This window comes from Equus caballus, chromosome 16 (assembly GCF_041296265.1).
Source record: "Equus caballus isolate H_3958 breed thoroughbred chromosome 16, TB-T2T, whole genome shotgun sequence".
Classification (NCBI taxonomy): Eukaryota; Metazoa; Chordata; class Mammalia; order Perissodactyla; family Equidae; genus Equus; species Equus caballus.
The window spans coordinates 77,716,877-77,734,555 of NC_091699.1; the positions used below are offsets into that span (position 1 = coordinate 77,716,877).

Sequence of the window (17,679 nt, forward strand, 5' to 3'; positions counted from 1 at the left end):
AATGGGTGCTGGCTTGCTACAAGGTCTGAATTTCCGCCTTCTTTTTCTATAATTTCCCCTCCATTCTCCAAGCATTCAGTGAACACTTACCATAGGGGCAGACCAGTCCTCTTCGCATCCCTTCCAGTGCCTGCCCCTCTAGGGGAGGGTTGCCAGATAAAACACAGGATGTGCAGTTAAATTTGAATTTCATTCAGATGAACAACAAATACTTTTTCTAGTCTAAGTACGTCCCACATGTTGCGTGTACAAGCTCCTTCCAAATGAAGGTCTGAGCAAGGGAGCCCAGTGCCTGCCTCAGACCGTTTCCCTCTCAACCAGGAAGCATGAAAAGGCTTTTGATCCTTCCCTGAGTCAAGAGAATCCAGAGATTAATAACAAAGGCTGGGCTGCCCTTAATGAAAGGGGCAAGGAGAAAATTATGTTTCATTCTTTTTGCGAAATCTGCTATGTGACAAAAATAGAACACTGGATGATCTTAACGGTGAATTTTTAATACTCAGCTCGGCTGTGTTTCCCTGACCTTATTTCATCCTCACAATAAGCTTACTGAGTAGGTGTTAAGATTCTTGTTTGACAGATGAGGCAATTGAGATGCAAAGGGACAAGCCGGCTGGAAAGTGGTGGAAACAGGATCTAAATGCAGAGCCATTTGCCCTTTGGAGTCTAGGCCTTAATACAAAGCGATTCATATGAGTAAGGCTCAGTTAAAACAGAAAGTTTTAAATTAATTAAACTAAGTTAAATTTCAGAAAATGCAGTCTTTTGCCCATGTATTTAAAAAGTGTGACTTGCGTGGGAAGCAGGAATATTGGATCCTGAGACATTTTGTAGCTTCAGATATGCTCTGATGTTTTACTCTTAGCTTGTTCTAAACTTCCTCATTTGAGAAATGTCGAATAATATTTACTTCATGTTTTAAGTGAGGTTCTCCAGAAACAGACTCTGAGATAAGGATTTGGATGCAAGTGATTATTTGGGAGGTGACCCCAGGGGACACTGCTGGGGGAGTGGAGATGCGAGAGAGGAAGGGAAGACAGCCAATACAGGCTGAGTTAGCATGAGCAGGTTATTGTAGGTTATTGTGGGCAACTGGGTCTCAGTTCTGCTGGGGCCTCAGGGAAACTATGCAGAACTCATCTCCCAAAGGGCAAGGAAGCTGGGGTGTTTATCCATCAACCCCTGTCAATCATTGGTTGGTGGTTGCTCCCAAATTCACTCCCAGGTATTCTGGCCTGCCCAGTGTATGGGCTGATCAAGCTCCTGGCCAGACAATAGCCTTAGGCAGAGTCACAGGTGCTTTCGGTAGAAAGCTATTGGTTCTCAAGGGAACAATGAGTGCTGCGGGGGTGTGGATGCAGATCAGGATCAACAGCTTTGGCTGTGCCGTCTCACACTCTGTTCTAATGGGTTGCTCTTCTTATTGCCTAGGCTGTGTGCACATTGAGAAGGCAGATATTTACTTCCTTATAGATGAATCTGGCAGCATCAACCAAGAAGATTTTCTTGAAATGAAGGCATTCATGAAAGGGGTGATAAACGAGTTCCATATAGGACCTGACAGAGTACGGTTTGGAGTTGTTCAGTACTCAGATGGAATTAATAGTCAAATTATCCTCAGCCAGTATTCCACTGCAGCAAGGATGAAGGTAGCCATTGATGGCATCCAGCAGAGGGGAGGCGGCACCATGACAGGTCGGGCCTTGAGTAATATGGCTCGAGTCTTTGCAGACACTGCTCGCAGCAATGTACCTTGGTATCTCTTAGTCATCACTGATGGTAAATCTGCGGATCCGGTGGCTGAAGCTGCAGATGCACTGAGGGGAGATGGAGTCATCATTTACGCTATTGGAGTCAGAGATGCTAACACTATTCAACTTAAGGAGATAGCTAAAGACAAGATGTTTTTCGTGCATGAGTTTGACTCCTTGAAGTCCATTCAACAAGAAGTGGTACGGGACGTCTGCTCCTCAGAGAGTAAGAGCTTTTTTCTTTAATCTTTCTCTCCAAGTATTTATGTCTAATCTATTTGAATAGGTTTCATTCTCAAAGTGTGGATTCACTGATCCAAAAGTGAATATTGGACACAGAGTGACCATGGCCTAGTATGAACCAAGCCGGTCAAACTTTATGTCTTTATCATACAGCTGTGTCTTATTTTGAGACTGGTTTGTGCTGGGTCACAGAAAATTTATTTGATTGACTTCCTCTTCGACCCCCTGTAAAAATATTTTCATGTTGTATATATGTCACCCCAGACTGTCCCTGGGGCCTTGTAATTAATTGGTTTCAGGCTCTGAGTGAATGTTCTGTTCTGCTCCTTTTCCCCACAGCCTGTAAGAAAAGGAAAGCTGACATTATCTTCCTGATAGATGGTTCAGAATCCATCTCCCCAAAAGACTTTGAAAAGATGAAGGGATTCATGAAGAGGATGGTGAGCCAATCCAATATAGGTGCTGATGAAATTCAGATTGGCCTTTTGCAGTTCAGCTCAAGCCCCCAGGAAGAATTCAGGCTCAACCAATACTTCTCAAACGTGGATATTCAGCGAGCCATCGAGAATGTTCAGCAAATCTATCATGGCACCTACACTGGGAAAGCCCTTGATTTCACTCTGCCCTTTTTTGACAGTTCAAGAGGAGGGAGACCCAGTGTTCCTCAGTATTTGATTGTGATCACCGATGGGGTGGCCCGGGATGATGTAGCCGTACCCGCTAAGGCTCTCAGGGACAGAAATGTAATTATTTTTGCCATTGGGGTGGGAGAAGCCAAAAACTCTCAGCTCTTGGAGATTACCAATGACCAGGACAAAGTGTACTATGAAGAAAAATTTGAGTCCTTGCAGAACCTGGAGAAGGAAATTCTTTATAAGGTCTGCACTCCACAAGGTGAGTGACAGAGGGTTTGTTATTTGATCCATAAGCCCGTCATAGATGTCAGGGACACTGTTGGCTCTCTCAATGAAACAAAACTGATCCTTCCAGTTGGAGGAGTGAGGGAGGGTCACTGTGTGGGGAGGACATCTGGCCTGAACTCCTGATGCTGTGACTTACCTTCCCCTGGGGATTCTTTTAATCATTCCCACGGCTGTCGCCACTCTGGACTCCAGAGGCCCGAAACTTCTCAGAACTCTGTCTCTCGAAAGTCCTCCCTTTCTTCTTTGTAGATAGATCAAACCGGAGTGGAATGTGTAAACACAACTTACTGAAGATTTGGGCATATCGAAAGGGAAAACGAAGCAGAGAGTATCAGTCAGACAGGCTGTCTTATGAGATAGAACACACTGTCTTTTCTCTGTGGCTCTGTACAGGGGTCTTCTCTCTATGTTGTTGCCAATCTGCTCCCATATGACTGAGGTCATCCTCAGTCCTGTTTTATCTCCTCAAGCTTTCATCCCAAACAGCAAGGCCCAGAGACAAGGGTTCCTCCTCCTGACAGCCTAGGTCTGCTCTTCTGCTCTTTTCCCGAGTCCTGCCTTTCAGTGGGTGATCGACCCAAGGTCTTCATGGATGAACCCACATCTCCCCCACAAGTGGTGAGATTCTATGGCACAACTACGTTATGAGCAGAATAGCTAAAGATTAGATAGTGCTTTCTTGTGCCAAGGGTTGTTCCAAGGGCTTCCAGATATTAAAACATTTAATCTTCACAAAACCCTATGAAATAAATATTATTTAACAGATGAGGAAACCAAGGCACAGCAAAGTCAGATTATTTGGCCCAAGCTGAGATCTGAACCTGAGGCAGTCTGGGTCTACAGTCTGTGTAGTAAATGCTGTCCTATATTGCCTTTTGGTATAGTACAGTAGAGCATAGCGGGGACTCTGAAACTTTATCGTGGATTTGAATCACCTGGAGATCTCGTTAAAATGCAGATGCTGATTCAGTAGGTTGAGGTGGGGTTCTGCATTTCTATGAAGCTCCCAGGTGATGCTGATCCTGCTTGTCCTCAGAGCACACTTTGAGTAGGACGGTAGTATAGTATGGTATGGTGTGGTGTGGTATAGTATAGTGAGGTATAATGAAGCGTAGTATAGTATAGAAGTATAAAATAGTATAGTATAGTATACTATACTATATATCATATAGACGAGTATATAAGGGAACCCATAAAGCCTAATATTTCTAAATCAGCCCCATGGGAAGCAGATGCTATTATTATGATACCCAACTTCCAGATCAGAAAAACAAGGGAGAGGGTAAGAAACACAGATGGGAAATAGTGGCAGCAGAGTTTGAACTTCCCTGTAGCTTAGTGTCAAAAGCCTGAGCCAATTTTCTGGATTATTAAATCAATATTTTTGCTTATACCATTTAAAGAGTATCACTACTTTGCGGCGTCCTTGGTGAATTCAGAAATCAATTGAGGGCCAGCCTTGTGGCTAATGGTTAAGTCTGGCATGCTCTGCTTTGGTGGCCCGGGTTTGGTTCCTGGATGTGGACCTACACCACTCATTGGGGGCCATGCTGTGGCAGGAACCCACATACAAAATGGCAATGGATGTTAGCTCAGGGCAAGTTTCCTCAGCAAAAAAAAAAAAAAAAAAAAAAAAAAAAAGAAATCAATTGAAAAGGAAAGAGTACATGTGTAAAATTAGTTTTTAAATAAGCATGGATTATGGGATATCCTGCATTAGGTAGTTCAGATTCTTCAGGGATCAAAGTCTCATTTTTTTGTTTATATGCACCTGGGTATTATCCTGGGAGAAGAGAAGAGATATAGGATTCCAGCTTCTCTTTTCAGTTCATTTTGCTCCATGTAGCAAATTAGGATTTATATTTATCTTTGTCTTTTAACATTTTTGATAAAATTAGCTGGGTACATTAATAGTGGCTTGAACCTAATTAATTCTAGAATTCTAGAATAATAAAGCTGAATTATAAAAACTTCAGAAGTTATCTGGCAATGTTCAACCCTCTCCATTACAAAATAAAGCCAGCTGACAAAGTTCCTGGGGAAAATGTAGATTAGAAATGTTGGAATAATACACTATGCTACAAAAAGGAAATTCCTTTTTTTCTGAAATTAGATGTGGTATAGAAATGAGATTTACATCTGTGAAAACTCCTTTTGGTGAATTTCAATTAGAGATTTAAAAAATTAAAACAAAGCCAAGATGTTTTACATGAAAGAAGAGGAGGAAGTCATTTTCTGTCTTGGCCAGCTAGCATGGAGTATAATATTTCGAGGATTGAAAACTCACGGCTCAGCCATGACTCTCAGGTCCCTGAGAAAGTTTAAGCCACCATCCATGACCTTTTTCATTAGTGAAGAGTCTAGTATTTACTTATTTTCCTCAAAATTGCCCACCCTCAATAGCTGCAGTTTTATTTTTATTAATTCTGAGCCAAATAGTCCAATGAGTGCTGGTCTAAGGAGAAAATGTCCACATGTCCTGGCTTGCCCTGGAGAGTCCCAAGCTATGCTTTTTGTCTAGAAGTAGTTAATAATTGTGGCCCTTTTATGATTGATATTTAAGTCATTGACATTTTAAGTCATTCATCTAGATTCTAATGCAGGTGTGTCTGTGACAATCAACTTTTGCCTCCTCAGTGGAATTTTGTGGATGGCCTTATTATTCACCTGTGAGAGGGTGGGTGTAGTCTGAAAGATCAATGGGCCTTCAGATTCTGGCTGTACCCTTCTGTGAAGGCTTAAAAGTTTTCAAGTAGAAGAAACAGAAATTGAGTGTGATTTTCAGTCTTGATCTTTTCTGATATGGTTTCCTGAAACAAGGTCTATGTGTGGGTGGCGAATGAGGAAGGAAACTTCCAGGGGAGAAGGAAATAGTACAGCTAGAGCTGAAAGAAACTCAAGGCTCATTTATATTTCTTTCTTCATTCATTTGTCAAACATGTGATGAGCTTCTGTATTAGGCATGGGAAAAGTAAGATGACATAGTCCCTACTATGAAGGAATCTTTATTTAGTGGGAGAGAAGGTCAAGTAAAGTAACAACGGACATGCAGGGGCATTTAATAACTTGATTGAAGCGCTAGGGACATGAGTCAGACAGGCTTTGAGAGGGGGTTACGTGACCTGCTCCTCGAAGGACGTATATGAGTTAACCAGACTGGGGTGGAGGGGGCGGGATAGGACACTCCAGGTAGAGGGAATAGAATCTGCAGCGGTGTAGAGGTACGAAACAGTATTTATTGTATCAGTTAGCTTTGGCTGTGTAACAAACCATCCCCCCCAATTAAACAACAACCATTATTTAGTTTGCACTTCTGTGGGTTGGCTGGGGGTTCTTCTTTTAGGGCCAGCTTGGTTGATATCTTCTGGGCTTGGTTGTGCCTCTATAGCTGACTAATTTGATTTACTTCTCCTCCACTTTCAAAGGATGCAACGTAGAGTTGTCTGTAGGAATTGATATCTCCTCCCCCACAAGGCAAGTTCAGCAGAAGCTTCAAAGGTTGCTGCCACAGCTGATGCAACAGCTGGCCTTGCTTTCCAACATCAGCTGTAGCGTTCCTGGGCAGTTCAACACGATGTTCCGCTATTTGGTTCCTGGCCCAAATGGGCAGCTTATCTTTGACTCAGGCTTTGAGAAGTACAATGATGAGATCATTCAGAAGTTCTTGGTTCATCAGGCTGCCAAGAGCAGCCATTTGGATGTGGATTTTTTGCAGTCCCTGGGAGATAATTCTATTCGCCTCTCTTCTGCTAAAGTGAAGGTAATAAATGCCGAGAATCCATGTCATGGGGGCCATTGGGCAGGGTTGGAGGGATAACGCTTTTGTGACTGAGGCCAAGGAAACTGTTCTTCATTGGAGATCCTACATAGTCTTACCCAGAAAAGACCAACAAGAGAAGTGTTTTCATTCAATCAACAAATGTTTACTAAGCCCTAGAGGCTCTGTGCTGAATGATGCCAGTAGGCATAAAAGGATAAAGACCTTGCCCTCAAGTTGCCCACAGTTTAGTGATCCAGAGTCTTCCACTGAAGAAATTCATTCCAAGACAGCTTGGAAGATATTTTAAGACTCCTTAGCTCCTATGGTCACTCATTGCCATGTAGAGTAGAGCCATATTTTTCTAGCCAGCAGTTTGAACCATCTTTAGTGACAGCTAATGACTGGCTAGCGTAGCCCATCTCCTCCCTTGCTGGTGCCCCAGAATTATACACCCACAGAAGTCCACAGAGCTGGAAAGATCTCATGTGATGTCTGTTAAGGAATGACATCCCCAAACTTTGACAGTTACATTTAGTTTTCCCTTCGATCATACATCCAATGGATTTATTTCTTGACTAATGTAATTCACTTTTTAAATTAAATTTTTCTATGACTAACAGTGACAGATTGTAATTGTAGAAAATACAATAAAATTTTGGTATTTTTGCATTGATAAAGATGAATATTGTAAGATAAAGATAGAATGCCTTTTTGGAAGGTATTTTTAGGTGAACACATTAAGCTGGTTCAAATTCTTTTTTTGGGGGGGGGTGGGGAGGTTGAAGTAAAAGTGAATGGGTAATAAAAGAACAAGTAAATGAAGGGGTAAAAATGAAGAGGGTGAAAGGCGGGATACAACCAGAAAAGCTAAGCTTACTCTTGTATTTTTAAGAAATGTGTAATTTATAACAGCCATGTTTCCCATCCCCCTTCCCCTCTCCGTCTCCTTCCTTCCTTCCTCACTCCCTCCGCCCTTCCCCCTCCATCTCCCCTTCCTCCATCCCCCTCTCTCTCATAAACAATAGGTCCTCTTAGTGTTTACAGACGGACTGGATGATGATTTAGAGAGACTGAAGAAAACATCGGAGCTTCTCCGCAGCAAAGGTAGGTACAATGAGTTGCCCTGCGTGGGCCTCGCTCCTCCCACAGGGGCTGAGATACTCTTTCAGATTTCCCGATGCACTGGACTCCATTAAGCCTCCTGTATGCTAACCCAGGTGGTTGGAGCTCAGTGCCCCTGAGGCTGATGCCCAGTCTCCCTCTTTGTACAAAGCAGGGGGCTCTTCAGGGCTGAGAGACCCCAGGGCCCCACATCCCTGACACTGACCAAGGGTCTTTCTGACAGAGACAGGACTGACCAATTACCACCCTGGCATCTGCTTTGAGGGTTGAAGGTACAACTCCTCCTTGATGGCCAATGGATGTTGTTTGCTCTTTTAGGCTGCCTAGGGGTTGGTATGTCTCTTTTTCCTAAACTCTGGAGTCAGCCTAAAGCTGAGCCTTGCTCTTTCCACTGCCCTTCCTCCATCCTTTGCTTCCTAATTCTTCCTCCTTTTCCATCTCCAAGGCCTGCTAGTCTATATGGCATCCTTGTGAAATTAGGAAAAGATGCCCAGTGCTCTGGGTGGAAGCAACTCCTTCACCTGGCTCCGTGAGCGGTGTGCTGGCTGGATTTTGGTGCCCGCCAGCTCCCTCAGCTGGGTTCTTGGGCAGCACCACCTGTACGACTGTGAGTGGTTGCTCTGGCTGTTCCCATTTTGTGCCACAGTAAGGCTCTAAAGCAAACTTGGGACGAACAACCAGCAACTCGACTTGTTCAAGCTCTTTTCACCCTTCTCCCTCCTCAGTAGAGTATGTTCAGTATATTCTTCTGGGGATGATGTTTTCCATTGGTTAACAATGTGCTGGAATATTTTTTATGACAACTTGTGCCCAAGTGAATTTATCTCATAGGTTGCCACTGGAAGTTTAAAACGTTGCATGTTGCAACTTTTCTGGAAGAGATTTGGGAGAATAGGACAAAAGTTTGCAAACAGCCCGTGTCCTAGGTTGGCAATTCCACTTCCAGGAATTTATTTTAAGGAATAATTAAGAATATGTATACAACTTTAACTACAAGATTGTTAAGCAGCTTGTTTACAATAGCAAAAAGCTAATGTGTGCTTGTGAATTTACCATTCAAAATATTAACAGTAATATTTATTCTGAAATTCTACAAACAGTGATTTCTAGCCATATTTGAAAAACATCCTTGTCCATTTGTTCTGTATGTGGACAAATCCATGTGATCTTCTAGCGCCTGCATCAGTAGGATAGGCTGGGTTATGCTGCAATAACAAACAACCTCCAAATCTCAGTAGCTTAAATCAGCAAGAATGTATTCATTTCCTGCCTCATGCCCTTTCATCTCTGCCTGATGCTCACCATCCAAAGACCCAGGCCGAAGGAGGGGTAGGGGAAAGGCTACAGGGCGAATTGTGTATTGCTCTTAAAATTTCTCCCAAGGAGTGACACATGTCGCTTCTGCTCATATTTCATTGGTTAGAGCAAGCCATATGGACACTTTTAACTTTCAGGAGATAGATAATATTTTTACAGGCAAACAATTTAAGCTTAATGAAAATTTACAACTTTCTCAAAGAAGTGAAATCCTACCACGTGCCCTTAAGTAGAAGAACCAGAAAATTCATGAACAGTCCCAATGACTGCCATAATTTCTAAGAGTAAACCAAGTCTATTTCAGGAATGGGTTTAAAGGATGTATCTTAATACAATAAGAGATGAAAACCCTCTGAGAAAAAGAAGTAGCGGCTATCAGAGAGCTGAGAATCCTTTGTGGTTCTACCTAACTGCTTAACTTTCAGCCGGTAGGACTGAAAGATTATCAGATCAATTCTTTAAGAAGGCACGCCATAAGCTAGTTCTGATTTTAACAGAAGTGCAGTTTGAGACAAGACAGGTGAAAGATATGGGAAGGGTGGGATGATGGACGAAGATCTGAGGCTGAGAAAAAGACAGACCATTCAAAAGACATGCAAATAAATCGCCCACCTGTTGGTATTTTGAAGGATTCTCTGGACTCCTCATTATTGGCCTGGAGGGTGTGCATAGATTAGAAGAGCTCCAGGAGCTAGAATTTGGCAGAGGATTTGCATATAACCAACCTCTGAGTGTCAAACTGCGATCCCTCTCAAGCATCTTAGTGAAGCAACTCGTAAGTATTATTTTTTTAAACACCATCCTTCACTAGGTCTATTAATTCTAATACTTTTTAAAACCTTGAGGGAATTTTGTCTCTTTAGTGTGTAGCGTGATGTAGATTAACACAGGTGAAAAAATTACATGTGATATGGATTCTGTTTTTCAGAACACAATCGTAGAAAGAACATGCTGCAATATGTGTGTAAAGTGTTTTGGAGAAGATGGGCACAGAGGTGATGGTGGGAGCCCTGGCAGGAAGGTGAGAATTCCTTGGGTGTGGATGGGGGAAGGAGAGAGATGACGTTTTAGTATGTACAACATATCAGGCCCCGTGTTATGTCTTTGACACACCTTTTCTAATTCTGTCCTCTTACCAGACTTTTGAGGTAAATGTTATATTACAGGTGTGAAATTGAGGGTCAGAGAGGGAACATCACTTTCCCAAAGTCACACAGTTGAGAAGAGGCATTTTGGGATTTAAACCCCTATGCCAACCTGACACTAAGTCTCACATTCTTTCCACTATAGGATGCTGCCTACTTATGTTTATCTGACAAATGCTTTCACATATTACACCACTGCACAGATGTTTCTGCTTGTCTACAAAATTGTCTCCTATCTAACATTCTATATTATAGCATTAAACTCTGAGGAAAGATACAGTCAGTGGTTCATGAGTGGTTAACTGGCATTTCTCTAGCTCCAGGGTTAACTGATAGGAAAATTACTACTTCACATTTTTAAGGGAGAGTATCTCATTAGAAACGGTCCTCAGATATCCAGGGCTGACAAAGTTCCATTCTCATAGGGACTATAGCTTTATGGTGGGGTATCACCACAAATCCCCATGTAAGGTTGAGTCAAATCCACCGGCTTTGCTCATCATTTTACATTCTTTCTTTCTAAGGTTTTCCATGAGGTTGTTGCAATGAGCTCTTAATGACTTTGCAGATCAGTCTCATTTTAGCACAGTATAAAGTGTATAGTTACTTTTTGAAAAATAAATTGTAGTTATGACTTAGCACTGGATTCCGCCCCCCCCTGCCCCATTGTTCTTTAATATCAGGCTGGAGAATCAGAAAATCAAACTTGGGAACCTGTTGATATATTTTCTCTGCAACTCAAGGGCACTGAAATCTTGACTTCTCCGCTCTTTCTGTTTGCTAGAATTCAGTGGTTGATTGACTTTTATGTCTTTGTTGATCACAAATAGACCATGGCTGCTATATCTCATTGACCAGTTTTTAGACTAAATAAACACATCCGGCTATAAAATGGCAAGCCAAACTTCCTTGGGAGGAAATGGTTTGTGTGTTTAGGTATCTCAGAAGAAGTATCTAAAAAAAAAAAGGAGACTAAATAGCTGAGTTATACAGAAGTAAACAACCATTTCTCATCATGGGCATTAACACCTTTGCTTACTGATATTTTATAAAATGATGTCAAAGACCTCTTGAATAGTACTAACCGTTTTTCTTAAACTATTAAGTAGAAACTAGTTTTGGTTTGGATTTTCAAAATAGGATGGCTTAAAAAGATATTTTAGAAAAATAAGAATATGTTGATGTACGGACTATGAAGACAAACAGGTATTCAAGTTTTTACTTTAACACAGACCAAGACTATTTGTCTCTGTAGGTCTCTGCACATCATGCCCACCACTTAGCAGAATCTCAATGAAATGTCAACTCAGTGAGACCAGGGTATCTACTAGTAACAATTTTTATTTCAGGTAGATTTGAGAAATGAAGACTTTAGAGTTTAAGTTATTTATTTCAATTGGTTTTCTTCTCAGGGAGAGAAGGGTTCTGACGGATTACCTGGTTATCCTGGTGAAGAAGGTGGACGTGTAAGTACTGAGTCTTGTTTTTTCCTTCAAAGGAATGTGGTAAAATGGGTCAAGTATTAGCAAAACTTAATTGCGCTTAAGTCGTGAAAGTTTTCTCATCTAAGCCGTTTAAAGTAGGTATGCCATCCATCTAAAAATAACCGTTTATTATAACAAATGTCAAGTGGATAAACTTTGTAAAGATATAGTCTCAAAGATGTGCAGTGATGAAGTATGGTCATTTTGTTTTTTAATCAGTGAACTTGAGATAACTGAAAATGTGGTCTGTGTCTAATCTGCTGCATGTAATAGTAGTTGTTAATCATGAGCTAAATTGTAGGTAATTTATTACTATTAATGAGGTAGCTGTGTTTGTAGTGGTTTAACTAAATTGTAAAGAATCCAACGCCATTCTTATAACAAGGCCGCTCAGATGCCTCTCTGAGTGGGAGAAGATGGTGGAGGTGTCGTTACCCACCAATGGCTTCCCTATGACCATGGACACATCCCGGGGAATGAGCTGGGCAAGGGAAAGCTATCTATCATGTGCGTGTGGAGAGAATTGTTTATACAGAGAGAATTATTAGCTAGGCGACTGGGATGTGGGAGGGACCATTTTTATTACAACACATAGATAACAGAAGGATTTAAAAACCCCATGGTTTTTTTTTAGTTAATTTTAAATTACAGAAAACCTCTTTGCCACAGGTGTCTATTTTAAAACTGACTTATACATACCACTGGTTCTCAAACTCTGTGGTCTCAGGATCCCTTTATACTCTCAAGGATGGTTGAGGATCTCAAAGAGCTTTTGTTGATGTGGTTTCTATCTACTGATATTTACCACATTACAAATTAAAATTGAGAGAATTTTAATTTTTTTAATTTCAAAATAACAAAACAAAACCCCATTATATGTTAACATAAATGACATATTCCTTTACCAAAAATAACAATATTTTCTGAAACAAAATATAGAGTGAGAGGAGTGGCATTGTTTTACGTGTTTTCAAATATCTTTAATGTCTAGCTTATTAGGAGCCAGCTAGATTCGTGTATTTACTTCTGTATTCAGTCTGTTGTGATGTCACTTGCTATGTGGCCTCTTAAAAACTCTTCTGTACACTTAGGAGAGAATAAGAGTAAAAAAAGATAATAACATTTTAGTGTAATTGGGAAAATAGTTTTAGCTTTGTGAGCACCCCCTCCCAAAAGGGTCTTGGGGGACCTGAGGGGTTCTCGAACCAAACTTCAAACTGCTAGTCTATATAGGTATTAGTGTTCTCATTGCTCCATTTAGAGTAGCCCACTGTTTTATTATTCTGAACCTTAAGGCTGCCTGAACTTGAAAATAAGCAGAAATCAGAGAAAAATGCAGCTGCTGAGACCTATGTAAGCCGATCCATTTCTTTGATTATGTTTATGGGAGAACTACTCAACTTTTCTCTCTTTATTTTACTTCAGAAAGCATAGTCTTAGACGTTAGAAATACATTCAGAAATGTGAATTGTGGACTTTTGCTATTTTGTTTAGGAGTAGTGAAAATATTCCTTCCTATTTTTTTGATGTTTTAAAATATACTTTAAGTGTTGTTTTATTTTTTCTGCTTGGCCTTTGGTTCAATGAGCCTGGCCAAAGTTAAGAGGATAATTTAAGGTGACCAACCCATTATTAGCATCATTGACACCAATTTCAGACAAGTGGTATAAATAAGCCCTTGTCTGTTTAGGGTGGGAGATGGTTTTGTCCTCCTTCTCTGCTGTCTTAACATCCTAAAACCAAGATGTTTTATAAAGACCTTCTAGTACAGAGCTAGAAATATAATGCAAGTGACATATATAATTTAAAATTTTATAGCAGCCACTTTAAAATAAAAAGAAACAGGTGAAGTTAATTTTAATACTATATTTTATTTAACATAATATATCCAAAATATAATCATTTCAACATGTAACTAATATAAAAATTGATGAGACATCCTACTCTTTTTAGTATACTGTCTTTGAAATCGAGTGTGTAATTCACACAGCACATCTCAATTTCGACTAGACACACACATTTCAAGTGCTGAGTAGCCGTGTGTGATTAATGGCTACTGTATCTGCCAGTGCAGCTCTAGTTGGTCTCATTTTCTTTTCATTTCATTTTTCCCAAGAGAAGGTGACTTCAAAATGTGTTGTCCTCTGAATGGCTTTTAATACTGTTTCTCTGCAAAGTGGGTCAGATTGTTCTGCTCAGCAGCAAACATCTCTCTTGCAGATGGAACAATTTCAGAATGGGGCTCATAATTTGTAGTTCAAATTGAAAGCGTATAGGGACAAATAACTAACTCACTGTTCTTGTTATTTATTACTACTCTCTCCTCCTTTTCCTCCAAAAAAATCCTTAGTGCTGTAAAACAACAATTATTTTACTCAAATAGTCCCCCCCTTATCCAAAGGGGATATATTCCAAGCCCCCCAGTGGATGCCTGAAACCGTGGGTAGTACAGAACCCTATGTATACTATGTTTTTTTCCTACATATACACACCTATGGTAAAGTTTAATTTATAAATTAGGCATGTAAAAGATTAATGACAATAACTAATAATAAAATAGGACAATTATAACAATATACTGTAATAAAAGTTACCATAGATCTTAGCTACCTCAGGATATGATTTTTTTTCTTTCGTTAAGTCGAGAACTTTCACCTTTTCACTTACAGGAGCACTTTACAGTATCTCTTTGGCAAATCCAAATTGCCAGCATCACTACCCTTGTGCTTTGTGGCCATTATTAAGTAAAATGAGGGTTCCCTGAACATAAGCACTGGATATGGGAGACAGTCGGTCTGATAACTGAGATGGCTACTAAGTGACTAACGGGTGGGTAGCATATATAGTGTGGATATGCTGGACAAAGGGATGATTCACAGTGGGACAGAGCAGGACATAGCATGAGATTTCATCACACTACTCAGAATGGGTGCACAATTTAAAACTTCTGAATTGTTTATTTCTGGAATTTTCCATTTAACGTTTTCAGACCATGGTTGGCCACAGGTAACTAAAACCATGGAAAGCAAGAAGTGGGGACTACTATACATTCAGGGACTCTGTGAGTGGAGAAACTGAAAAGGGAACAGTGGGGAAGCTCTTTGCTATGAGTCTGGGGGCTGAGAGGCTGACTAGACCATCTGGGAGGACCAACTGCCAAGATGGCTTCCCCTCTAATGGGTCTGGTGCTTGGCTAGGCTGGGATGGTGGCAGGACAGGCTGAGTGGGAATTGTATTGTGGCTGGGTCTAAGAGGGAGCACTCAACAGGGAGGGTCCATCCTGAGACTGAGTATTGCAAGAGACCAAGTCTGAAGCTGCAAGGCTTCTGAGTGAGCCTCAGAAGTCAGGCAGTAACTTGTCTGCCACATTCTATTGGGTACAAGTGAGTCACTAAATCCAGACCATGTTCAAGGGGTGAGGTTGAGGAGGGAGGAGTTAGACTCCTCATCTTGATGAAGGAGTGGCAAAGCCACATAGCAGAAGAGCATAGAGATTTTGTTGTGGCCATCTTTGGAAAATACAGTCTTTCAGACTCATGAATTCTTATTTTTAAAATTTATCTACTATGAGGTGGTGGTTTGAATAGTAACTTATGCATTGCTTACACATCGAAGACTTAGTTATATATTAAGTTAATCAGATATTCTAAGGTCACAAAAAATTATTACATAACTTCAGTAGTAAAAAATACAACTAACGTATATTGAGAGCTTCATATGTGCTGTACAGAGGGCCGAACAGTTTGTATACGTTTCCACATTTCATCTACAACATAGGATATTATTATTAATGTTATCCCCATTTCTCATAAAACAACTTGAATCAGCCCAGCATTTGAATAACTTTTGGTGATGTTATTATTTCCATTAAATTGTGGTTATAATCAATAGCTTTAAGAAACTTCTGTGAGGGAGGCCAATTTTTAAACATGATAGATTTTAATATCTGAATGAGAAACACAGTCAGAGCCAGCCTTGATGGTCTAGTGGTTAAACTTTGGTGTTCTCACTGCTTCAGTGGCCCAGTTCCCCAGGTGCAGAACCATAGCACTCATCTGTCAGTAGCCATGCTGTGGTGGCAGCTCACATAGAAGGATTTACAACTAGAATATACAACTGTGTACTGGGGCTTTGGGGAGGAAAAAAAAAGGAAAGATTGGCAACAGATGTTAGTTCAGGGTGAAGCTTTCCCAGGAAAACAAACAAACAAACAAAAACGAAAAAAAAGGCAAAAGGAAATTATCTAAAAAAAAAAAAGAAACAGTAGAGTTGGTGTCAAGATGATGGTGTAGGCAGACTCTGAGCTTGCCTCCTCCCATGGACAGAACAAATTTACAATTGGAACAATTATCCCTGAGAGAGAACTGAAAAGCAGATAAAAATAACCTTTGCAAAAATGGACAGTGCTGACTGAGGTAGAAGAGGCAGAAATTCCTTTCTGGAGACAAAAAATGCCACCTTCATGAGCTGCGGTGCAATCTTAAGGTATGCAGCCTTCCCTGGAGGAGTGGGGGAGCTGAGCAAAGGAGTACTAGTGCTATAAGGAGCTCTTGGACTCAGCACAACCAAGACAAGTGTCATAATATCTGGCTTTGCTGGCTACTAACAACAATGGGGAATACCCCCAGAAAAGCTATTGGACATAAGGGGAAAAAAAGCTTGCTCTTAAAGGGCCCACACACAAATTCAGCTATTTTGGAAAGCAACCTGAAATCACCAGAAAGAAAGATGTACAGTCCTTTGGTGAAGAGACTCACCTGATAGGCTCTGGGAGCATCTTGGTGAGAGGTGAGACCTCTCCAGGGACTGAGACATTGGTGGCAGCCATTATGGTGACCTAGTACAGGTGTGCTGACACAGACGCTGGCAAATGCCATTGGAATTCTTCCCCTGGCCTGTTAGCCCAGGGGCTTCCCCACCCACAAGAGTACCAATTTAATCCAGCTCTGCCAGGGCAGGCAGCCCACCCAAGGACTGGCCCCACTCAACAGCAAGCCCTAGGACAAATTGTGGGCCTGCATATTTGGGGTGCCTGGATCCTCTGCAGCTGCTGGGTGAATGGGTCCATTTCTGCAGTGCAGAGCATGCACAAGGAGTAGATGGAGTTTGTGGGGCCTCTGCAGTGGGGCTACTGGGTCCACTTCAGGGGGTCAGGGCACATGCACAGGGCAGGACTGTGTTGATGGTGTGTGTGGCCCTGTGGGTGGTGGGACCTGTCAGCTACAGAAGACTTGGACTACTCAAACAGCCACATAGGTGATCTGCCCCACCTTCCAAAGCCTGAAATAATTGGGTGCTCCTGTGCCTAGGGGGCTGACTCCACTCAGCTGAAGTCCTGAGATAGCTGACAACAGCGTTGTGGGCTGGAGGCCTACAGCAATTGTAAGCCCCTGAGCCTAGCAACCAGCCATGCTGGGGGCCTACTCACTTAACAGAAAAATTGCAACAGGAATGTATTATTAGACCTTGCAGCCAACTGTTCTGGTGCTCTGCACATACGATAATGTGACTTAAGGGTCCATAGCAATTACACACAGCTGTGCATTACAACCAGCTGGCCAGGGGGATAGCCTAGCCTCCCTGGGCAGCTGCAGCAAGGGCAACCTTACCACAACAGAAGGACATATGTAGCCCACACATGGGTCACTCCTGGAACATTTGGAACTGGTGATGAGAGGGAAGCACGCTGTTGGGCCTTATAAGGCGTCTCTGACATAAAGCCCACCTCTTGAAGATCAGGAGACGTAGCTGATCTACCTAGTACAAAGATATAAGCACAGAGAAAGAGGCAAAATGAGGAGGCAAAGGAATACATTCCAAGTAAGGGAGCAGGACACAACCCCAGATAAAGAACTAAGTGAAACAGAAATGAACAATCTACCTGATGAAGAGTTCAAACAAAAAGTCATAAGGATGCTCACTGATCTTGAGAGA

General features: G+C 41.5%; 1 protein-coding gene across 1 annotated transcript in view; it reads left to right on the forward strand.

Moving 5' to 3' along the window:
- The window catches only part of LOC100064145 (collagen alpha-4(VI) chain), a 103,676-nt gene that overhangs the window by 26,248 nt on the left and 59,749 nt on the right, over window positions 1-17,679 (forward strand). Inside the window, exons 7-13 of the mRNA XM_070239069.1 lie at window positions 1,432-1,977; window positions 2,334-2,888; window positions 6,343-6,677; window positions 7,703-7,781; window positions 9,746-9,891; window positions 10,045-10,137; window positions 11,674-11,727. Of these exons, the coding sequence (XP_070095170.1) occupies window positions 1,432-1,977; window positions 2,334-2,888; window positions 6,343-6,677; window positions 7,703-7,781; window positions 9,746-9,891; window positions 10,045-10,137; window positions 11,674-11,727 (1,808 nt within the window). The remainder of the gene's footprint in view (window positions 1-1,431; window positions 1,978-2,333; window positions 2,889-6,342; window positions 6,678-7,702; window positions 7,782-9,745; window positions 9,892-10,044; window positions 10,138-11,673; window positions 11,728-17,679) is intronic.